The sequence below is a fragment of the Festucalex cinctus genome, chromosome 13 (assembly GCF_051991245.1).
Source record: "Festucalex cinctus isolate MCC-2025b chromosome 13, RoL_Fcin_1.0, whole genome shotgun sequence".
Lineage (NCBI taxonomy): Eukaryota > Metazoa > Chordata > Actinopteri > Syngnathiformes > Syngnathidae > Festucalex > Festucalex cinctus.
The window spans coordinates 21,778,828-21,802,568 of NC_135423.1; the positions used below are offsets into that span (position 1 = coordinate 21,778,828).

A 23,741-nucleotide genomic window follows, 5' to 3' on the forward strand; every position below is an offset into this window, starting at 1 on the left:
TATACAGCATGCCATTGACTCAAGTCAGCTCATATTGTTGCGCTTCGCTGTGGCCTGTGCTTCTAATGTCCCACCTATCTGCATGGTCAGTACAGCCAGACTCGTCATTTGGCTGGATTATCAGTCACTGTTAATGCATCACTGGAGAAAATAGCCCAGTGATCTACAGTAGTATAATGGGATATACTGTAAATACATAATAGTCATCCCCTTGACAAGATCATGTCACTCAGTGTGCGTGTACATTTTAATCACTTGACATAACGATTACGGTACCTTCCAGGATGGTTTACAGCATTAGAATAATACTTAGCAAATGAATATTTATTGTCATCATGTTTTTTTATTTTTATGGAACTCAATGTATTTTTTTAAATGACAGCAATTAGTAATAAGATCCAACACTGGGTGACTGAGCTGGTTGACTTTTATTTTCATTTACTACCACGTGTATGATGTTGCAGTCATAAGAATCAGAAATCAGTAGAGTACAGAAATACAATTTAGCATCTGCCATGTGCTGCACATCATCTGGAGCAATTCAAAATTAACTTACATCTATTATAAGATTAACAATAAAAATAATCTCACTCACCCACCAGTGATGTTGATTCGTATCACGATGTGCGCAAAAGGCTTTAGATGCGTTTTTCTAGTTAAAGTTGGCAGTACTAAGTTTAGCTGTTATCAACCAATGACAGAAAATGCCCCACCACTGACTATGTCTTGGGTTGAGTATGGTGTAATTAACGGTTTGTTCGTCAACAAAGTGCTGTAATATATCACAAACATATTGTTGCTGTCTACCTGTAGGGGGCACCAGAGCTCAACACAGCATATAACGGGCATTGTAAATACTGCGTTCACCCAAATCAATAAAGGAAACCATGAGCAAAATGCATGCAGTAGTAATTTTTGAATGTTTTATATATAAGACCATTAACGGCGAAGATTCAGATAGCTGTACATTCGAATTTGGAATGACGCTACAAGTTCTATTTAATTATAAAGTGCAGGTGACATACGGATTTGAACAAGGGCTACGTCACTTGACCTAACAACGCGCGCGCACGCCGCTGTGCACGACTCAGTTGCTCAAACCTCAAAGAGGGTGTTACGTGTGTGTGCGCGCGTGTGCATGTGTGTGATGACTGGCATCCACATCCAGCCCGCGGTTTGAAGGATATCTCCTGAAAGGAACATCTTTTTTTGGATCCTATGGGAGTTCTGACGGCCGCAGTTTGTCTGCTGGCAGCCGTGGGAGGTCAGTGTTTTTCGTTTTTCGTTGCTCTTACCTCTGCCGTACGAATGCAGCGTGAAATAATGCTGACGGTGTCTGAATGGAGGCTGCGTCTTTACCATGTGACTGCCTTAAATGTGCTAAGTAACGAATTCGAAAGCACAGGCTCATTACATTCATGTCATTTATGTGCCGTCTTTTAGCCACTCATACGAGTATTTTATTTATTTATTTTTACATTGAATCACATTTGCTCAAAATAGCTCAAACAAGCAGTTTAGCGTTAAGCAGGTGAGAAGGACACCACGTGCACGGGACTGTAAATTTGTCCGAGGGTGTGTAGGCTTGGTGTGTGTATATGACAAAACCTTAGAGCGTTTTTCCATATCTTCATCCAGTGGCGGTCCTAAACTCAAATCGCATTGTGTGTGAAACACTCCCTTGGCGCCCCCCTACAACACCACCACCATCTCACACACGCCCACTCACTGATGAAAAACACAGGTACATATTAACAATCTGAACATCCGGGCATTTCTGATATTTCCACAATGCAAATGTTTCCTTTACACGGTGAAAACAAATGGCGCATTGCATTCTTTTGCCTGTGACTGGCATACAAACCAGGCAGATTGTTATTGTTATCCCATTTTAAAATCAAATTAATCCTCAAAAATCAAATTACAATGATCCAAAGTCCTAATGCTTCTCAGTGACCGAAGAGCTTGTTCCCCCTTGAGTAAGACCGCCATTTTGACTTGTGACGTAAGCTCGCAATTGTCCACTGCAATAATTTTGGCTCTGTCTCCCAGAACGCTTGATTTCTTGTATCTTATGAAACTATTCTAATTCTCATCTCCTCTCTGTTTGAGCCACAATTACAGGAAGAGTGAAAGCAATTTTAACTTAGTAAGATATAGCAATTTCTATGTAAGCGTAGAGCTGCCAATGTGGAGTAAACATTTTTGGCTGGCGAGTATGTTCAAACATACTCGCAAATATGTTCAAACATACTCGCAAATATGTTCAAACATACTCGCAAATATGTTCGAACATAGTCGCAAATACGTTCGAACATAGTCACAAATACATTTGAACATACTCGCAAATACGTTTGAACATACTCGCAAATACGTTTGAACATACTCGCAAATACGTTTGAACATACTCGCAAATACGTTTGAACATACTCGCAAATACGTTCGAACATACTCGCAAATATGTTTGAACATACTGGCAAATATGTTCGAACATACTTCTAGGCTACATGCTACAAATTTAGCATACCTTCTCATAATGCCACAGGGTATTATTTGCCCATGCGCGAGTGGAAAAAAAATGACGGACCTAAGTCATGCACGGCAGACATAATAAATCATAAAAGTTACGAATAAACACTGTTTTGTTTTTGTTTTTTGTCGACTTCATTTTCTAATGAATTGGTAATGTGGCCTAAATGCCTAAAAAAATGGGGTTTTGTTTTCACTCGCACATGCGCAAATAATACCCCGTGGCATAATGTGAAATGCTAACTTTGTTGCATGTAGCCTACATGTACGTTCAAACGTATTGTTTGCAAGTATGTTCGAACATATTTGCGAGTATGTTCTAACATACTCGCCAGCCAAAAATATTTACTCCACATGGGCAGCTCTACGCTTCCGTAAATTTCTCATATGAATGCTGAATAAAAAAAAATGTGTAAATGCAAAATATGTTGAATGATTTTAAATGAGCGCACTTGTAGTACATGGACCTTAAGCTAAGCTGGATATCAAGGATATGGAATAAGTTCTGAAAAGGCTTTCCATAGTGAGTGTGGGACTAATCCTCCTTCTGTGAGAACAAGCTGACATGGCTCGTACCACTGGTACCAGCTGTAGGCAAACGTTAGCAGGTTTAATTGTTGCAGTGCGTCACGACTCACAAGGGAGCTATAATCAATTTAATTGACTGGCAACCAGTCAATACCTTGTCTCTCGCCCAAAGTCAGCTGGGAGATTAGCTTTGTGATTCAATTGCAATTAATGTGTATCATATAATTTTGTTGTAATTTACTTAGTGAGCGTCAGTTTGTTTTTTCCACCAAGCTCCTACTGTGTATTAATATCGAATTAGTGCTGTCTGTAACCTACCAACTGCTTATTGAAAATAGTCAATGACTGTGTTTACAGCATAGTCAGCAATGTTATATATATATTGGTGAACTGAAAACACGTCTTCTCCTTTTCATCCATGTATGTAGAGGAAAACATACCGTCCAAATGACAGTTAACTGGCAGGGCAGAGCCACACTGCTTAGGTTACCTTTAATGATATAATGGCAGTAAAAGGGATTTGAGACAGATTTAGCCCTGGATGGAAACTACCTGTCGGCTTGTGCCCCTGGGAATAGTGTGAGTGTGCATGTGTGTTATTGTGAGTGCGAGAGAGATGTAAGCTTCTTTGCTGTGTCTCTTCACCAAGGGAACAGTGTTGAGCTGATAATGAGCCCTTCCTCTCTGGCACAGCATCAAATGCTGCTTGTTTTTGTTTATTGTCATTGTAGCAGAAATTAAAAATATGTTTGCTCTTATTCTCCTTTTTGCTGCTCCAGTGGGATGTCTGCCAGTAATCTCACCCCTCAATGACGCAAAGGTCAGGAATGAGTTCATTACATTCGTCTTCTTCTCTGTATGTAATACAGGGCCCTCCAAAAGTATTGGAACGATAAGGTCAACACCTTTGTTTTTGTTGTATACTGAAGACATTTCGGGTTCATATCAAAAGATGAATATAAGACAAAGGTTTTATTTCATGTTATTTACATCTAGATGTGTCAAACAAACAACTCGGGACAGATTTTGTTTGGAACCCGCCCACTTTTCAAGTTAGCAACAGCATTGGAATTGGTGACTGATGGACATTTCTAGTTGCTCAGGTGTTGCCTTTTAGATTGATTGCTTAAATATTTGACAGCAGTTTGGGTTTCACTTGTGACAACTGCATCTGCTGCTAATGAAGACCAGATCGTTCCCTATGAGAGAGAAAGAGAGTGGGTGGCTTCAAACAATATTTTAAAATAAAAGCTTGAACGTTGCTTCATTCATTCATCATCATCAAACAAAGGAATTGATTTTGCCGTTCCAGTACTTTTGGAGAGAACTGTATGTCCTGATTATTCCAAATGTTCAGTGATAATTCTTTTTGTGTTTTGTCTCAAGGTTGACTGTATTATTCAAGAAACGCTGAATGGAGACGGGTCACAACCTGAGTGTGGCCCTCAGCTAGCAGGTGATATTTGGAATAATCATTCCATAGCCCATGATCACCAACATTTGCTACAATTTGGAGTCAAATATATTCATATACTACATCATATTCATATCCATCCAAAAATAAGCACGCCCCGTGTTTTGAATTTCAGGTTGCACTAAATTGAATTGCTGGCAACAACTTGAGTTTGCTATGATGCTATTGTCTGTTTATGATTTGATTATGTGGAGTAAATTAGTGTCTAACTTTCTGCAGCGGAACTTGATGAAGTGCAAAGACACCAGGGTCTCCTCGGAGAGCTGCAGAGGTTGGCTGATGATGGTACGCAGTGATTCACACCCTAGTTTGTCCTTTCTCGATGAGATATTGCAATATGAATACCATATTTAATAAAACAAAACAAAACATTTTTCATTGTTCTACCTCTCCCACAAGCGCATTTAAACGTATTAAAACACAGTTACCATTCATTTCAATGGGTAGGGCAATAGGGGCAAGCAGATGCATGCAGTACCGCCACCGGACACTCGGGGCACTTACACAATTTTTAAATCAAGGTCAAAACGTGTTTCACCTTGTTCTGCAAGATGAGTTCTCACGGTATTTGTGAGTTCACGTACTCCAGAGAATAAGCGAAGTGCGCATCTTGGCAGAAGTGTGCATCTCAGCAGAGCGTTGCATTATGGGTAGGCTGGCGAATAGCCTGCTACCAACTTGGACTAACACTTATGATGCAAGAGCAAACAAACAAACCTAACATGGACGAATGAACGCTGCCAGAAATTCTGTTCTTGCAGAATTATTCACCGTTTCCTTGTTGAATGTTGAAACAGCGAGAGGCACTTGATGCATTTTTATCTGGTAAGATGTTCGTGCTTTTTTTAGGGATGTCACGATAAGGGCAATATCGTGACATTGTGATATTAAAACTGCCACAATATCGTTGCCGTCATGTTCACAATATTTAAAAGGAACACATATGTTAAAGTCAGGTTGATTTCTATTTGTGCAGTTCTAGTACCCTCTAGTGGCTAGTTTATTAGTGCAATTTAATTTTCATTAGGGATGTTTTGTCCTTCTATGTTTAAAATCTATGCTAAATGTCAGATGAAGGGGAACCTAATTTGCTTGTGAAGCGATCAATGTGTGGTGGAACTCAATGTGTGCTTGTATTAGCGAGTAAGTGCCTCAATATTATTAGATATTGTAGGTGGTTTATATGCATTGCTGTTATGTACATAAGCACAATATTGTGCTTTTAAGTATGAGCGCCCTTTCTTTTTTTTTTTACAATATTGTGATCTTTTTTAAATATCGCCATCACCACAATATCGTGATAATTATCGTATCGTGACCTTCATATCGTGATATCGTATCGTGATGTTTGGTTATCGTTACACCCCTAGCTTTTTTTGCCCCCCACCCTTCGACGAGAACAAAGACGTCATTTTCATCTGTGGCTGTGATTGGTCAAAACAAACGTGCACAATGCTTCATCACCCAATCAGCTCGAAGTATTGTACATAATGTCCCGCCTTTCCCAAGCAAATCACAATGAACTCCCTTGAGTGAATCACACTTGTCAATCTGGCTATTGCCAGGTTAAAGCGTGTTTGCATCAACCTGTTTATTTGTAACTCCATGTTATAATTTGCCATAACAATGACCAATATAACCAAAAAGATTTATTTTTTTTTTATTTGTTTTTTTTTTAGAATTAAATTCCCGTTTAATTCTATATATTTTTTCGTTTGTTTTTTTTCATTTTTGTATGATTTTTACTTTATTATAAATGCTTGTTCATTTATCATATGTTCTTTTTTCATTTACATTCATTTTTTTTCCATTAAAAGTATGTTTTCTTTATTTATTATACAGCATAGTATTTTTTTTCATTCATTATATATGTTTTTCATTCTGGTATGATTTTTAGTTTATTATGAATGCTTTTTCATTCATTATTTGTTTGTTTTTTTCCGATTTAGTCATTTTTTCATTAATATTCACTGCCAGTCATTATAGAAAATTTTTACATTTCCAATACTCACGTGATATTACATTCAATAATTATATATAAACCGAATCTACCAAATAACAGAATAGACTCCCTACTTTTTGTCCCGTCCCGTTCTTTTATAATTGCCAGCAGAAAAATGTAGGTTTGCCAAAATACAGCCATTTCTCCCATGGACTCTGAAACTGTGTTTATTTCCTATAAAATGGGGCAATGATGTCATCTACCGGTGGTTGGGCATCAGTAAAGTTGTTTCCAAGTTTGATATTTACAGTGGAGCATGCTCAGATTCGCCCCCATTTAGCACCGCTCTAAAAAATACAATTGACAAGTATACTTGTCAAAGGCAGTGAATGAGTTAAAAGTATGTTATTTACTTATAATACACTACAGTATATCCTTTCTATCTCCGGAATGCAATGTTGTGTAGCGATGGGACAGACGCCGTTGGAAAGGTCTCATCAAGACGAATCCATCGATGCCTGTATGTCACCGGTCGTAGGGTTCGAGAGATACGCCCGCAAATACCAAAAAAATAAACAAACCAAAAAGCACGCTGTAAAAAACAAAGCACACTGTAAAAAGTCTGCAAAACAGAGAGGCCATGAAAGATGAGCCCGCGATAAATGAGGGAACACTAACAGAAAATGCAAACGTACTGTAATGGAAATTAACATATATGTCACTGTAATTATAAATGTTCATATTAACTGCAACCTTTTACACGCAGAGCATGAAAACAGAGCCTACCCAATTACTCACATGGGCATTTAACTCATTCACTGCCTTTGACAAGTATACTTGTCAATTGTATTTTTTAGAGCGGTGCTAAATGGGGGCGAATCTGAGCATGCTCCACTGTAAATATCAAACTTGGAAACAACTTTACTGATGCCCAACCACCGGTAGATGACATCATTGCCCCATTTTATAGGAAATAAACACAGTTTCAGAGTCCATGGGAGAAATGGCTGTATTTTGGCAAACCTACATTTTTCTGCTGTCAATTATAAAAGAACGGGACGGGACAAAAAGTAGGGAGTCTATTCTGTTATTTGGTAGATTCGGTTTATATATAATTATTGAATGTAATATCACGCGAGTATTGGAAATGTAAAAATTTTCTATAATGACTGGCAGTGAATGAGTTTAATGGGAACAATGAATGTTACTGGAGCATACTTGGGAACTGTCTTGGGCCCCCCCTGGCAAGCAGTAAAAAGCCAGAAAAACAATTGCTTAAAATCAATGATTTAACAGAGGCACAAAAGATGAACTGTGATAGCGGGCGTTAACTAATATTTCTACAGCTAGTGTGTGCAAACTGTAATGAGGTATGTTGTTGCTGATCTTTGCAGAGAGAGAGCGGTACGAGTACAGTCTAGCTGATGAAGAGGATGATTTGGAGTCGAAGGATGAAGAGAGCGATGCGGCTAAAACAACAGTGGAAGATGACACCAAGAAGAGGGAGCTGGATGAGCCAAAGATAGATGATACGGGGATCCATGATGAAGAGGAGAGAGCGAAAGAGCTGGAGGAGCTGCTGGCTGAAGAGATCAGCAAGAAGGAAAAAGAGGAGAGAAATGACGAGGAGCTCAAAGAGCTGCTCAGAGAGTTAAAGAAAAAGCGTTACGAGATGAAGGAAAGCGGGAGCCCGAAAAGTGGTCAAGAGGACGACAACACCAAGCAAAAGATGGCGAGAGACAACAAAGAGGACGTTCAGCAGCAGAGTGTTGTCGATCAGAGGAAGGATGAGTTGGAGCTGAGCGTGGAGAAGGAGAAGGTAGAGAAGGAGCTGAAGGAGCTGACCAGCAGCAATAAGCCAGAGGAGGAGAAGGCGAGGAAGGAGAAGCAGGAGGAGCTGGACGAGCTGCTCAAGAAGATGCAACGAGCACAGGACGAGGCGCGAGCGCAGAAGGGAGTCGATGGCGCGGACCAGAGCAAGCGTGAGGAGGACGAAAGAGAAGGTGACAACGGCGGAGGGGAGGTGAAGGAGCCGCAGCAGAAGAGAGTGATGGAGAAAGCCAGCGACGAGGCCACGCGCCAGTTTGAGAGGGAGAGGTTGAAGGACCAGGAGGACGACGACGATCCACGTGGGGAGGATGAGGAAGATGAGGATGAGTATGTCAGAGAGGATGAAGATGAGGATGAAGGTGGCTTTGGAGATGATGAAGGCGAGGTTTGTCAGAGAAACAAGATGTCATTTGAGCTTAAAATTGTTTGTCATAACAACCAGTCAGCGTTTCATATAATGAAATGCACACATGCAAGCAGGAACAAATATAAGTAAAAAGCTACGTTTTGTCGACCAAGTTGATTAAAAAAAAAATAAAAAATTGACGCATTACGATATAATCGCCCATTGTCTTTCATGGCTTTTTCAGTGTATTAGTACCCTCTATTGGTGGAAAGTTGACAATACAGCCAGTGAGATTTTCCTTTTTACGGGCACGTCTTATCAGATGTCGCGATAGCCCATACGCGCCAGTGCAAGCCGTTGAAGTCACAGGGCGGCCATCTTGTTACTCCCACCTCGCGAGCAGACTATACTGTATAAACTATACGGTATGCGTACAGACAGGGCCATTTTGGTGCCCCTAAGCATAAATGTTTTGTGGTGCCCCCCCAACACTCCGTCCGCACACCCCATCACCCCTCCCCTGGTACAAATGAACAATATCTGAGTATTTGTCAGTTTTGCTTTATTAAACAAAATAACTTGTAAGTAGGGCTGGGTTTGAAATATCGATATATCACTATCATATCGATACACCTTTTCATATCCCAATATCGATACATAAAACCATGTATCAATATATCGACCCCCCCATTTTTGTCAATTTATTGACACAGTCTGTGCTGTGGTTGTAATTTATTTAAATTATTATTTATTGTTTTTATAAGGCCATGTTAAATGAAACAGATTAATGTAACTGCAATGGATTCAATTCCTAATGTAAATATTCATATTCTTAATAATGCATTAAATTAGAGCAAGTTTCTACTCTTTGCAGCATTGGTACTTTTGATGACTGTCTAAAATATGTGCTGCATGAATTTCTCAACTGAATCGAAAATCGTTGTGAATCATGAATTGAATCGGGCCCTTGTGAATCGAATTAAATCGATTCTGGAAATCTGAATCGATACCCAGCCCTACTTCTAAGTGTCAATATTGAAGTTTTAAAAATGTTCACAAAAATAAGTGATACATAATAAGTCTTTCTAAAACTAACAATGACACCAAATACTCAAATAAATAAAGCTAAATGAATTAAAATAAAACTCAATGCCACTACTATTAACAAATAAACATCTGGAAATAAACAAAGTGCAAGCAAGTTAGTAGAGCACATGTCTCCATTTCTGGGCTGCAAAATCGGCTATCAGGTCATCATATGACAGATTTTGTGCAATTTCCGCATTTATGTTTGGGTATGAAATGCTCCTTGAACATATTGAAGCATTGATCCTGTATTCAGAAATACAAGACAATATTCAGGGATTCTACAATGAAATATGGTTTTGAACCAACCATGGTACAAACATTTTCTAAATTGATTAGGATTATGGTATTGTGCAGGCCTATATTTAAAACACAGGTACATGAAAATTTTAATAATCTACCTTTTTAGAGAAGGACTGATAGGGCACTATGTAAAAATTCTGGACATAATGTTAAAACTATGAATATGAAATGAGGAAATCTACTTAGCCTTAAGATGATTATTATTATTATTTTCAAATTACACTTTTACCAGTACATGCCGCTCTTGGCCGTTCCATATGAAACAATATTGTCTCGTCACATTCCATTTAACATACCGTATAATGAACGTGCTGGTCACAACCATTCCACTGCGGCGGTTTGGAGTGTTTTTTTTTTGTTTTTGTTTTTTTTTGTTTTTTTGTTGCTAACTGTGGTCATGTAAACGTAGCTGCTACAAAATAAACAAACAAATTGTCATTGTCATACCTGCAAGTGACGCACGAGCATCATCTCATTGTTTTTTCTTTTCCGCCCCCAATTCTTGATGCCTTTTTGATGACATGTCCAGATATCCAAGAATAAACTTCTGCCAAATTTGCGATTGAAGCATAAAGTATACCCCACCCCGCTCCCCCTTCCCTAGTAGTTTGTTTCGTTGGAGCAAAAGTGCACCCCGCTACCCTCCCCCTTTCCCTAATAGGAACAAACTACTAGGGGACGGGGGGCACCAACGTAGACCAGCGGTACCGCTCGTCGAGTAAATAATGCTACGTTATTTTTTGTATTTATTAACATGCGTTACAAGCTTTTATTTTAAATATTAGACACTGATATTATAATTGGGCGGCACGGTAGTCGAGTGGTTAGCACGTCCGCTTCACAGTTCTGAGGTCTCCGGTTCGAGTCCAGGCTCGGACCTTCCTGGGTGGAGTTTGCATGTTCTCCCCGTGCCTGCGTGGGTCTTCTCCGGGTACTCCGGTCTCCTCCCACATTCCAAAGACATGCATGGCAGGTTAATTGGGCGCTCCGAATTGTCCCTAGGTGTGCGTGTGAGTGTGGATGGTTGTTCGTCTCTGTGTGCCCTGCGATTGGTTGGCAACCAGTCCAGGGTGTCCCCCGCCTACTGCCCAGAGCCAGCTGAGATAGGTGCCAGCAGCCCCCGCGACCCTTGTGAGGAATAAGCGGTCAAGAAAATGGATGGATGGATATTATAATTACTAATATGATTATTTTTACGGGCTTGATTTGTTTTTTGGTGCCCCCTTAGGCAGTTGGTGCCCTACGCGCAGTGCGTGGTAAGCGTATGCGGAGCACCGTGTCTGCGTACAGATGAGACATATACAGCTCGTAGACAGTTAGTATTATTAGCAGTTAGGGGTTGGGCGTTTGTGCCAATGTGGTCGCTATTTTTTAACAAGTAAAAAAAAAAAAAAAGTGGAAAATATGTACTGCTTTGAAGACCACCTTTTTCTTTTATCGCTCAGTTCTTTAAATATTAGATTTGGCAGAGGCATCTTTTGCTGAATTACAGTTATAATTCATTAATTTAAAAAATATATATACGAGTTTCGTCCTGTACTAAACATCATTAAACATATAATTTATATATGTATTTAATTTCATTTTTAAAATGTCTGAAATCATCTTGTTTATGTTTAATACATTTAAAACACCATAAATCAGGCAGTTTCTACTAGGTACTGTCTCAAATGTTCTCCAATTTCGATACTCTAAATGTATCGGATCATATACTGAGAAATGATTCTTGGGAGGAGCAATATGGCAGCCTCGCGACTTCAAAAGTCTTGCCCTATTGGCTATCCAGTCAGCTTCTATCTCATTAGCTAGCTAACATAAGGTGTGTCCAAATTCACAAATAGTCTTCAGTGATCATCTGCCACCGACGGCCATTTTGCATACTGGCTATCAACGGCTCATTGAAATCATATCTAAGGAGCACAATTAACTCTTCAAAATTCAAAATCTTGCTTTTTATGTGGATTTGTATTATGACTGTGTTGGGCAAGGTTCTGGATATGTGTGCATTATATTTCAAGGAAGGCTGACACGGGATGCTATGATAAACAATAGGTGTTTTTCCACCAACAAGCCCAGGAACTTTGAGTTCTGGGCAAAGGGAGTTCTTGGTGGTAAAGTTCCGCAGGGAATTTATGATTTGTGTTTCCACAGCGTCTTGCAGTTCTCGGTAATTAATTCAAATGACTTTGATTGAGTCCAGCCGATGTAAAAACAACACCCCCAAATTTGACCAATCAGCCTTGATCATTGCAACCCGCCCCCTCAAAGTTCCTGCCTGGCTCAGCAAGACCCTGCTGCCGAGATAGTACTTGGAAGCCCCCTGGAGAATTTAATTACCCTGGTAATTATTGTTGGTGGAAAAACGTGTGAACTGAATTTTACCAAGGTAAACTGAAAAGTTCTCCAAAAGTTCCGGCGGTGGAAAAACGCCTAATGCCTTCTTAGCCATGTTGCTTGCGATGATTAATGCTTACTGCAGGTATTACATGTTAATTTAATTGATATGACAGATTCGCTTGTGTCCTGTGAGCAGCTAAATAATCAACGCGTATTTAGTGCCACATTGTAATGTGACTGTGTGGAAAGGAAATAGCAGTTAGGTGGAACTAATTATTTGCACCACTGAATCGCCTTTTTCAAAATTGGCCACCACGTATAGCTCCACCCCCAACTCAGTCAAGTATTTATTTATTTTCATTTTATTTATTTAATACAGACCTTGCACATCAAATTGTGCGGCACAGACCAGAAATTGCTAGAAGCTAATTTTCATCTGCAGTCCCTGTCCATCTGTAGTAGGCCTGTTATCATCAAACGTGCTAAATATTTTTGATTCCAACTTGAGAGGCCTGTAAGGTGAAACCTTCCGCTGCATGTCTGCGTAACTGGGAGCCGTTTTCTCTCCTTTCCATCTGCAGGAGCTGCTGGAGATCGAAGCCCAGTTACGTGAAGTTGCCGCAGAGCTGAGAGCGCTGCGGAGAGGATGAACACCCACCCACACACACAGTAGCCCTTTGGTTGCATTCTCGTTCACACATTCAGCTCTACTGATTCCCATTAACAGCCTCGGTATCCCTTATTTGGATGCAAAATGATTTTTATCCGGAACAGTTTTTTCCATCAGTGTCAATGCAATGCTAATTTTACTTTCGGGGTTCTATGTTTAGTGAGCTTGCCACCTTAATCTGTAAATGTTTAGTAGAAAGGTGAAATAAGTTGCAAACTGCCACAAATGCAAACATTCAGCACTTTTACTTAAATGCAATTTCTACCTAGAAATTTCACGCACACTTTCACACAGCCACATTGAGTGCCGTGTCATCAAAACAGGCACATCTTGTCTCAGATGTTACAACAGATTCTCTATAAGCAGTTTGTGCGTATCAATATCCGTTTTGTGCAATAATCGATAGCTATATGTAAAGTGTTATGACTGTTATGTATAACTGATATTGCTACCCAAGTGTAAGTTATTTATTTCAAGAACTAAGGATTGTTTCACTAGGCTCGCGTACTGTTAAAATCAGACTGTGATGAACGAGGGTGACACGAACAAAACACAAATGGATCTTGTACGTCAGGTGGTGATTGGCACATGGTGCGTATAGATGGGAATTTGATGAGCTTACAAGGTCTCAACGTGTCACTTGAGGTTCAGACAGCTTTGCACTCTTAACAAGCCAACGACGATCAGGCAGGGATCGAGGAAGACACTAAAGCCATTTTGTTGTCTTTTGGTAACACTAACTCTGAAAATAACCGTTGTAATCGCTCGCTGGTGTTACATCACATTTGCAGTGGTTGCTGTCTTGACTTCTTTGTGCTAGTGTAAATATCATTGCGCCAAGGTCATACAAAGTAAAAGGCAAAAGCGCCCCCAACAGGACACTGCGACAAATTGCACAAGATACACATTGAACAGGGTTACCAAGAGACTCAATTAACTGCAATAATACAATGTACACTGCGGCACACATGAATGCAATAATGAATATTAAATAAACCAATACAGCAGGTATTTTAATACATCATTAAAGTGCACATATAGTACTCATTTAATCAATATATTATCTTTTATTCTATACAGCCAAGAATTGCAATCTTGTATGAAAACACGCAAATAACACGAATAATAATAGTAGTACGATTCATTCCAAAGATGATTGTTTATTTCACAAGAACTAAAGAACTGTTACTCTATGCTTTCAAGTTGTTTTTGTACATACGTGTAAGATGTATTAACCAGCAAGATAGAGGAAAGATACGAAAATATTTGTAATATTACTAGCCATAGAGTGCTGTATTTTGTGCCTGCTGTGTCTTCTATGCTACTCAATAAAACTAATTGAAAGTCATTTGCTGCCTAATTGTTTATGCCGTTATTAGAATAACTTCAAATATATTTGAGTGAATCCAGAAATGATTACTTAAAGATTTACATTGTGCGTTTTCACCCGAGGTGTGTCAGAGGCCCCTTGCCATAGAGGAAGTCTCCCCTTCGTGTTTGGTCATCTCAGGAGCAGCTTGTTTGGCCAACACTGACTCAATGTGGCTGAGCAGAGAGGAGAAAAACTGGGGCACGCCTTCATAACCTGACAAGAGACAAGAACACTTTGGACTATGCGGCTGTTACTCTTGAGTGAATGTTATGGTGCTTACCTGGAAAAACGTTTATATCTATGACGGTGAGGGTGTACGTATGCATATTGATGATGACGTCCACACCAAACAGGGCCATGCCGAGCTGAATGCGCAGCTCTCTGACCAGGGCGGCAATAGCTTCCGTGCTGGGAGGGGGCAGGCAGGGCATTTTCTCATCCAGCTTGGGAAAGGGAGACACGTTTTTAGGTGGATTTGAGATAGGTAACGCTTATTCATAAATATTGCGGCATGATGCTGGTGATCGCATCGAGTTGCAAAATCAGTAATTGCAGCTAATAGTGCCCCCTAGAGGGGAAGTTAAGTCAAACATTTCCACAACAACAAGTCTAAACACAGCGTTGTGATTATTGTTTTGTGATATTGAGTTTATGTAATATGAGTTAAGCAGCAAAATCCAATATCAAATTATCTATCTCAGGTGGCGGCCATTTTGCCACGTGCTGTGGACTGAAAATGACATCACAATTGCGCAAGGCTCATGTAACGACCAATCACAGCTGAGCTTCTGAAAGCAGGTGAGCCGTGAATGTTCATTACCTGAGCTCTGAGCAACTGCGATGTCATTTTCAGTCGACAGTAAGTGGCAAAATGGCCACCCCCTGAGATGGATAAAAACAGGTGGATTTTGCTGCTTTAGCTCATATTCCACAAACACAATATTAAAGAGATACTTCACTTATTTAGCCCATTATGGGAATAAAAAGTTAATATTTTGTCTATAATTAATTTGATACTTTCGTTATTTTTTTTACGTACACTTAGTACCTTTAAAAACACAGTTTGCAACTTTCTGTCGACTGAAAATGACATCACAAGGCCTCAGGTAACCAATCCCAGCTCACCTGTTTTCTAGGTTTGGTCATGTGACATCACAAGCTGAGCTGTGATTGGTTACCTGAGCCCTTGTCATGTCATTTTCAGTCGGCAGAAAGTTGCAAAATGTGTTTTTAAAAGGTACTAATTGTACATGAAAAATCATCCATCCATCCATCCGTTTTCTTGACCGCTTATTCCTCACAAGGGTCGCGGGGGGAGCTGGAGCCTATCTCAGCTGGCTCTGGGCAGTAGGCGGGGGACACCCTGGACTGGTTGCCAACCAATCACAGGATGAAAAATAATGAACATATCAAATGTATTATAGGCAAAATATTAATATTTGACTGTCAAAAATGGCAAAATAAGTAAAGTATCCCTTTAACTTGTGGAGCTGCATAGATTAGAACATATTGCAAAGAAAATGTTTGTGTTGACTTCCCTTTTAATGAGTATTTAATTGAAAAGGATTTTATTTTTATTTTTTTAACTGAAAGATTATTTGAAATCATGGCTTTTCATTTAAAAATACACAATACAGTACTCACTGCTGTCAGATCAGAGCTTGACTCTGGTTTGGACACTTTCTGACTGTTAAAAAAGATGGTCTTTCTGTCTGCAGGCAGAGAGAAACCACAGCTGGAGTGTGCATAGGGAACAAACAACAAAGATAGCATAAGCAGATCAGTGGAACGGGATCTGGGTTAGGGTAAGGATAACAAAGGGTTCAAACCAGACTGAATAGAAAAGTGAAATCAGACAGGAAGTGAGCAAATTGCATTTTCTGACTGACCGCATGGTCCAGTTGGGAAGTTCTTGAGTGAGGGTCTTTCTACACAGAAGTGTCTTTCTCCGACAATAAACACCTTGTGCAGGACAGCGCCGTGGTTGACAAAACTCTGGAGGACACATGGAGGATGGATCTCCACCAGGTTTGCCGCACTGAAGATCAGCGACATCTACGCATCGAGCAAATAGATGAAGCACAATTAGTGAGAAAAGACGACCCATACTAGATGGCTGCACTTACCTCATGAGAAAGAGAACCATGTGCCACTCTGGTTTTACAAACTGTCCAACAGGGAACAAAGAACAAATTCCAAGTCATTTTAAAGCTTTTGTTTCATAACAATATCAACTGAGTATCTAAAAGGCTTCTGGGATTGAGGTGGAAAACTGACTGAGAGGGAAGCTCAGGTTCTGAGTCATCACTTTCTGCTGAATGGAAGACATGTCACTTGCACTGTGGACCTCAAGGTATGGAGGACTGCAAATGTGCCAGTCTGTCAAGCAAAAACAAAAAGAGCAAACGTCTTCAAATCACAATGTGGTGTTACTGTACTACTGCAGAATTATTACTATTATTGTTAGTAGTAAATGTGAGACCTCGGAGTGAATTGTGCAGCTTGCTCATGATCCGGTAAGAGGCAAAGCGGTCGAGAATTTGGGTCATGGCAGGTAGGGGATCCAGAAGAACTGTCCTGCTGTTAGCTGACACGTAGCTCTGCAGGAACATAATACAAGCAGCTCATTTAAATTTCACACCCAAGAGGCTACATACAAGAGCTAAATTGTTGGTTGTTTGCCTCCATTTACAATGTATACAACATTTATACATAGACATGAGAGAGTATTCACTTTCTGTATTATTGAGTTAGCATGACCACAAAAAGTCATATAGGCTAGCAACCATTGTTAGCAAAACTTCAGAGTTGCAGAAATATGAGATGTAAAACTGGAAATAAATAAAAACATTTTCAAGGTGTTGGAACATACCTGTATACCACGTTGGCCCTATTTGGAGCTACTGGGGCTTATATTAACGTGGGAAGCAATGGTACATTTGCATAATAATGCTTCTGACGTTAATATAATACAAAATATTGCGATTTTTTTTTTTCTAATATCTTCAGACTACGATTATGACGTGTAGCCTACACGTTGTGCTTGAAAGTTTACATACACTACAGGTATGTAAACTGATGAGTGCACTCTATGAGCCATTTTCAGCTGTAAAAAGTTAATATTTTGTTGAGAATTAATGTGATAACATAATTGTTTTTCACGTACAATTAATACCTTTAAAAAGAGAATTTTCCACCTGCTGTCGATTGAAGATGACATCACCTGTGCTGAGGAAGTAGGTAACGACCAATCATGGCTCACCTGTTTTCTGGGTTTGGTCAGCAAACTGAGCCATGATTGGTCGTTACCTACTTCCTCAGCACAAATGATGTCATCTTCAGTCGACAGCAAGTGGAAAATTTAATTTGTAAAGGTATTAATTGTACATAAAAAATAATGAAGTTATCAAATTCCTTCTGGACAAATTATTAACTTTTTACTGCTGAAAATGGCTCAATTAGTTAAGTATCCCTTTATTTCCCAAATATTGTGGCAATTGTTTTTATATTTTCATAGGTTGAAGTTGACATGAGTAGCGATGTGAATTTTGATGACGATTCATAACTGCTGGCTCTGAGTTTGGATCCCAAAAGCGCTGACACAAATAAGATTTTAACTCTTTAGTCGCAAAACATCGAGAGGCGTAGAACAAACTTGACTAGACGAGAAACAACGAGAATGTATCAAGAATCACGAGACTCTAAGATAACTTTGGGCTGTGGAGGTGCACAGAGGAACAGAGGTAATAATGCGACAAAAACACACCCTTCTCAGACAGCTTATAGAGACAGTGAATCGATCTGATTGGTTGTGACTAGACATGTGGGTAACAGGACTGACATGGTATTATCTGATTGGCTGTTGACCAGATAAAGAGATTAAAGACTCTTGACATCACAAAGCTCCTGACATCAGATAGCTTAAGACCAGTTGAAACTAGATGCCGGTTACATCAGTTCAAAACAGACACTTGACCTCACGGTCATGACCCAAACATAATCCTTGCATGACCCTAGTCTTGACAGTAAACATAACCCTTGCATGACCCTAGTCATGACAGTACCCCCCTTCCCCCACCTCAAAGGACACCTCCTGGCGGACCCCTAGGTTTAAACATAACCCTTACATGACCCTGGTCATGACAGTAAGCATAACCCTTGCATGACCCTAGTAACATCACAGTAACATTTTAAAAAATGTTTTCACTTTTGTACATTTACAGTTGTACTAAATTTACATGCTATTACGTAAAACTGTACTCATAAATTCTGGTGACAATCAATCACGTTTTTTTGGACATAAAGTGGTACAATGTTTTGTGTGTACCAGGCAACTGAGGAAGCCAACATTAAAGCGTGATAGAATAAAACATATTGAAAGTTATGTTGTAACATTTTCAGACAATTATTAGCACGTCTGCATGTGTCGACAACTCGACATACATTTTCATGGCAATTCATCACAGTTTTTGTCTATATGCCACCGTAATGAATGGACCGGTTGCACACAACTGTATAGTGCACTTCAGTTCACTTCTGCAATTAATTTTCTCTCTCTCTCTCTCTCTCTCTATGTTTATATAGTTAAATAAAAATGGATTAGAACATATTCTTTTGCATATTATTGAAATCAATAGTGGGCATTTCAAATTAATGAATTATTAGTTCACCACTAGATGGTGCTAAAGTTTACACATTGTCGCTTTCAACCAGTGGTGGCCAAGTCAAGTCCTCCAGAGCCACTGTCCAGCCTCTTTTCCATGTTTCCCTCCTTCAGCGCAGCTGAATCTAACGATCAGCTCATCATCAAGCTTTGCAGAAGTCTGATAACAATCCTGATCATGAATCAGGTGTGTTAGTGGAGAGAAACATAGATATCAGGTTGGATAGGGGCTCTCGAGGACCAAATTTGGCCACCCCTGCTTTAAACTATGGAATGTTTCAAACTTCTTCTTCTTTTCATTACTTAATTTCCCAGCCTTGGTTGCCCCTCACCCATCATTAAAAATCTTTTCATCTCCACCTGAAAGTTGACCAGGAGCTGCTTTGATTTGCTGTCATGCTCTGCCTCCACGATGACATCAGACAGCTTGTGAACTATGACATCGAAAGGTCCTTGGGGCCCAAGCGGCTGAGTAAGATCAATCTAAAGAAGAAAAAGAAAACATTTGATTATTTAGTCATAATTCATCTTGAGTCTGCCAGCTTGTAAGAGAGCCTCGTCACAGGACGTTAGATTTATTGCACACATTTAACTCATTCACTGCCAGCCCAGTTAAAATGGAACTTTGACGTCTATAACCGTCAATGGCAGTGAATGTGTTAAACATGTTTGTTCACTAAAATGAGAACACACCAAAAATAGTAAGAATGCTACCTACAGACAAACCTTTTTTTTTTTTTTACCACAGTTATGGGGCCTTCTTTCATGACACCTACTCAAGGAAAATGTACAGAAAGCTAATGAGAGGAGGTGGCTGCAGGTGGCCGTGACATGGATTACTAAAATTGCAGACATCTGTATATGACATATGGGTGCACACTGAACTCAACTATTTCACGTTAACGCAGCACTGTGCAAGCTGGTGTGCGTGTGGTTAAGGAATCATGCAGAAGAAAGATAAATGCACAGAAAAATATGGAAGTCCTACATTTATCACAAATCTGTCACAAAAAAGTGACAAATTAAGCCCCTAACTTTCTATTTGCATAAGACAAAAACAATTACCTCCACCACCTCCACTCCATGGTCCCTGGATGAACAAAATGAATTGGTTTATATTCTATTCAAGCGTGACTTTACTCTTATACATGACAAAGAACTTCCTCAGTCCTGTAAGTAGAATACTTTTATATTCTTTCATGAATTACACTCATTACAGTACCTAATTACATTTTGCTCAGTCTCTTTTGTTAGGACTGCTCTAATAACAATCCTATGATGAAAAACAAAAACAAAAAGACAAGTCATGTAACTTACACACAGAGTTCTGCAAAGGCGTCCAGATTCATCCTCCTGCGTTTCTTATCACTGAGGCAGAAGCCCACTCTGCGCCGCGACATTTGGATTGCTTCTCTTGTGGCCCGCTAACAGCAGACATAAGCAAAAGGATGGGAGGCCCACCGTTCTTGTCCATCACCCCCACCCCACCGGCTCCTACATCACACTTCATCTCAATAGTGACATCCTGAAACTATTCATCTGACATCATGACAAACAACATTCACCTGTTTACCCTCTTTCGAGATGGCCGATCAGCATAGTGAAGTAGTGGTTAGTGACGCAGCTTCACAGTCCTGAGGTTCAATATTTGAATCATTACTCCCACCCATGTGTGGAGTTTGTGTGGATTTTCTCTTCCCACATTCCAAAAACAGGCATGTTATTAGGATAATTGACGACTGGAAATTATCCACGTTATGAATAATAGATTCCCATAGTGTTAACTTCGTCAACACACATACAAACTAGACTAGAATCGACTAAAACCCTCACCAATAAACAAAAACTGTGACTAAATTAGCATGCATTTTCATCAACTAATGAAGACGAAACGAAAATGTACTCCTTAATAAAAAAGTGGACTAAAATCTATGGACATTTTAGTTCATGAACAAAAACGAGATGAAAATGTTTTGCTTTTGTAAAATCTTGTCTCTGCCAATCTGTCACTGTGACACTGTCATGTGACACAGTGACACACCCCTTTTCAAATCTGCAGCTAAACGAGTGCAGTATGCACAAATACATGGGACAGACTTTGGTGGATTCAAAATGAAAGGTTAAAAAAGAAGTCAATTATAGTTCGTTATAATGTAACAATCCAAATTATTATAATGTTCCAACTATAATGTTAATCCAACCACTAACTAATGCTGGCTAACTAGCTCGTAGCATGGAGCCATATACCCACTTGTTGACACACTGTAATTGTGTCTGAAGTTGTTTTTCATCAAAAAGATGGGAGAAAAATTTATGTGAAATAGTTTTAGATCTGAAATGTTCAACATAATCTACTGGGGGAAAAAAAAAAAAAAAAAGATTGTAAAATGATTGTCCTGACTAAAACTAGACAAAAATGTTGGCAGTTTTTGTTGACTAAAACTAGATGAATAAAACTATGTTTTCTTTGACTAAACTAAAGACTAAAATGCTAGATTTATAGTTGACTAAAAATTGACTAATTAAAAATAGGATAAGGTTGACTAACTGTGATAAAAACTAACAAACGTGATTGAAACTGGACTAAAACTGAAACAAAATTTAAAAATGGCAGATGAAATTAACAATCCCCTGTAGTGTAGTGTAGTGTAGTATACTAAATAACTATATTTTAACCACTAATATCAGTCACTGCCACTAATCATTAACCACCATATGCTAACTGTAAACTGAATTAAGTTTATGATAATCTCACATGTTAGCTGAATTCCCATTTTAGTGGAACATGTAAACTCCTCATATATAATATATCGCCACAAGTCGCATCCTCACACATTTCCGTTTTTATATCCTACATATCTGCACATAGACACTAATGCTACACATAATAAGCTCATTTAATTGGACCTTAGGCACCCAATCGGTGGGGGTGTTGTTTACAGGATACCTGGACTTGTCCCCTCGAGTGAACAGCAGAAAATGGGGACTGTTACGAACGTGAGAAAAGATCTTGGCAGGACTGTTGAATGAGGATGGATCATTTTAATTCATGGGGGAGGCTCACCTCCATTGTGTTGAGCAATCTATACATGTAAAGGCTGCATTTTAATTGAGATTTTTGAGTGATTTTCTTCTTTGAAGACAAAACCAACACACATTGAGTGAGATAAAGTAATAGTTTATTAATTGGGAATTGATTCAAATTTGTACATCTTAACGATAGTCTTACTCTAACAGTGAATGTGAGTGGAGTTGGACAGAAAATTGATGAATGTGTAGTTATGAAAGGTGAGTATAAAGCTCCTTCATGCACTCACGAGCAACGACACAGCTGTGTTAGGAAGTAATGAAGTACTCAAACTTCATTACTCAATTTAAATACCACCGTACCAGATATCCACTAATTCATTTTCTGATGACTTTTTACTATCTCCATTAGAAAGTAGACTGTGTTTTCTACTCCTTGTCAAATTAGGCTCCTTTCTTTTGAAAATGTGAAATTCTGAAAAAAAAAAATGGTGTAAGGTGTATTTTATCACTTAGTCATCAGCTATTCAAGCATAATTTGAGTGTGTGCACGTTAGCAAAACAATGGCAACACATTTCGATAACATGAAAGCCTAAAACAAGACTAGATAGCTAGTTTAGTTTTTTTTCTTTACTTTTAATTGAACAAAGGAGTCAAATCAGTATTTCTACGTTTACCATAGTTGCTTTTTATACAAGTATTGGTTCTTCTAGTTAAATACATCAAGTGTGTACTTTTGCCACCAATGTGGTTTTTAAAGAGATGGTTGACTCATTGAGCAATTTTCAGTAGTAAAAAGTTAATATTTTGTCCAGAATCAGTTTGATAATGTCATTATATTTTATGCAGCCTACAATTAATACGCTTAAAACCATAATCTTCCACTTGCTGTCGACTGAAGATGACATCACCTATCCTTCGGAATTAGGTAACGACCTATCATGTCTCACCTGTTTTCAGGGTTTGGGCAGCAAACTGAGCCATGATTGGTCGTTACCTATTTCCTCAGCACGTGTGATGTCATCTTCTGTCGACGGCAGATGAAAAAATGTGTTTTTAAAGGTATTATTGTTAATGGAAAAATAATGAAGTTATCGTATCATTAATCGTAGACAAAACATTATTTTCTTACTGTTGAAAATGGCTCAATGAGTCAAGTATCAATTTAAGCATCCCTAAAACTCTTGTTGTCACTGAAATGACACCAAAGCTTCTGTTTACAACCCTGGCCCCTTAAGTGTTGTATTACGGGGGATAGAGTGTTGCAGTGCCGCACTTTGGCACAGGGGGGCGGTGTTGGTTCAGAAAGTGAATGGGAGCTGTGGCGCTTTCCTTGGGCGCTCTGTATGTTGGTGGAAAAAACTCAAATAACATTTGTGCGGAAGCAACGAAAAAAGAATCTGCCTGCTCAGTCTCTGTAACACGGTTAAGAGGTCACTGGACAGGGGAAGAGGATTTAACACTTCTTTCGCTGAACAGCAGATGCAGATGGCGCTTGTGATCAGCTCACTTTACCTAAAGTGCAGTACAACCATTCTCCAGTTCTGACCATTGGAGAAGATTACGTGAAGATGCCTCAAATGGCCAGTAGATGGCGTTGTTTTGTGTGTGACGAACTGAGAGCATTTCATTA

General features: G+C 39.3%; 2 protein-coding genes across 3 annotated transcripts; one reads left to right on the forward strand and one right to left on the reverse strand.

Moving 5' to 3' along the window:
- The first annotated feature begins 1,076 nt into the window (after nucleotides 1-1,076).
- LOC144000440 (uncharacterized) lies at nucleotides 1,077-14,393 on the forward strand. 2 transcript variants are annotated; one of them, XM_077494268.1, is made up of 6 exons: nucleotides 1,077-1,264; nucleotides 3,837-3,877; nucleotides 4,444-4,513; nucleotides 4,751-4,816; nucleotides 7,868-8,683; nucleotides 12,957-14,393. In XM_077494268.1, exons 1-6 carry the CDS (start codon nucleotides 1,219-1,221, stop codon nucleotides 12,986-12,988), a joined length of 1,071 nt encoding a protein of 356 aa, XP_077350394.1. In that variant the 5' UTR covers nucleotides 1,077-1,218; the 3' UTR covers nucleotides 12,989-14,393. The 2 variants fall into 2 exon arrangements, with proteins under 2 accessions (XP_077350394.1, XP_077350393.1); XM_077494267.1 differs by having other exon boundaries at nucleotides 1,082-1,264; nucleotides 7,868-8,688.
- Nucleotides 14,190-21,082, reverse strand: LOC144000441 (inositol-tetrakisphosphate 1-kinase-like). The gene is made up of 11 exons (XM_077494269.1): nucleotides 20,646-21,082; nucleotides 20,398-20,504; nucleotides 20,146-20,170; nucleotides 19,441-19,563; nucleotides 16,900-17,017; nucleotides 16,695-16,796; nucleotides 16,544-16,584; nucleotides 16,307-16,472; nucleotides 16,062-16,129; nucleotides 14,698-14,860; nucleotides 14,190-14,630 (listed from the first exon to the last, which is right to left on the reverse strand). The coding sequence occupies exons 2-11, from the start codon at nucleotides 20,478-20,480 to the stop codon at nucleotides 14,503-14,505; spliced, it is 1,017 nt and encodes a 338-aa protein (XP_077350395.1). The 5' UTR covers nucleotides 20,481-20,504; nucleotides 20,646-21,082; the 3' UTR covers nucleotides 14,190-14,502.
- Between the last annotated feature and the right edge of the window lie 2,659 nt (nucleotides 21,083-23,741).

What these genes read in the sequence shown, in the direction of transcription:
- LOC144000441 (XM_077494269.1), bottom strand. Translation starts at nt 20,480, where the DNA reads ATGTCGCGGCGCAGAGTGGGCTTCTGCCTCAGTGATAAGAAACGCAGG. An exon ending in GCCTTTGCAGAACTCTGTGT is followed by an intron (nt 20,171 to 20,397) that starts GTAAGTTACATG and finishes TTGTTCATCCAG; the next exon opens with GGACCATGGAGTGGAGGTGG. An exon ending in GAACCTGAGCTTCCCTCTCA is followed by an intron (nt 16,585 to 16,694) that starts GTCAGTTTTCCA and finishes CCTGTTGGACAG; the next exon opens with TTTGTAAAACCAGAGTGGCA.
- LOC144000440 (XM_077494267.1), top strand. Translation starts at nt 1,219, where the DNA reads ATGGGAGTTCTGACGGCCGCAGTTTGTCTGCTGGCAGCCGTGGGAG. An exon ending in TCTGCTGGCAGCCGTGGGAG is followed by an intron (nt 1,265 to 3,836) that starts GTCAGTGTTTTT and finishes TTGCTGCTCCAG; the next exon opens with TGGGATGTCTGCCAGTAATC. An exon ending in TTGGAGATGATGAAGGCGAG is followed by an intron (nt 8,689 to 12,956) that starts GTTTGTCAGAGA and finishes TTCCATCTGCAG; the next exon opens with GAGCTGCTGGAGATCGAAGC.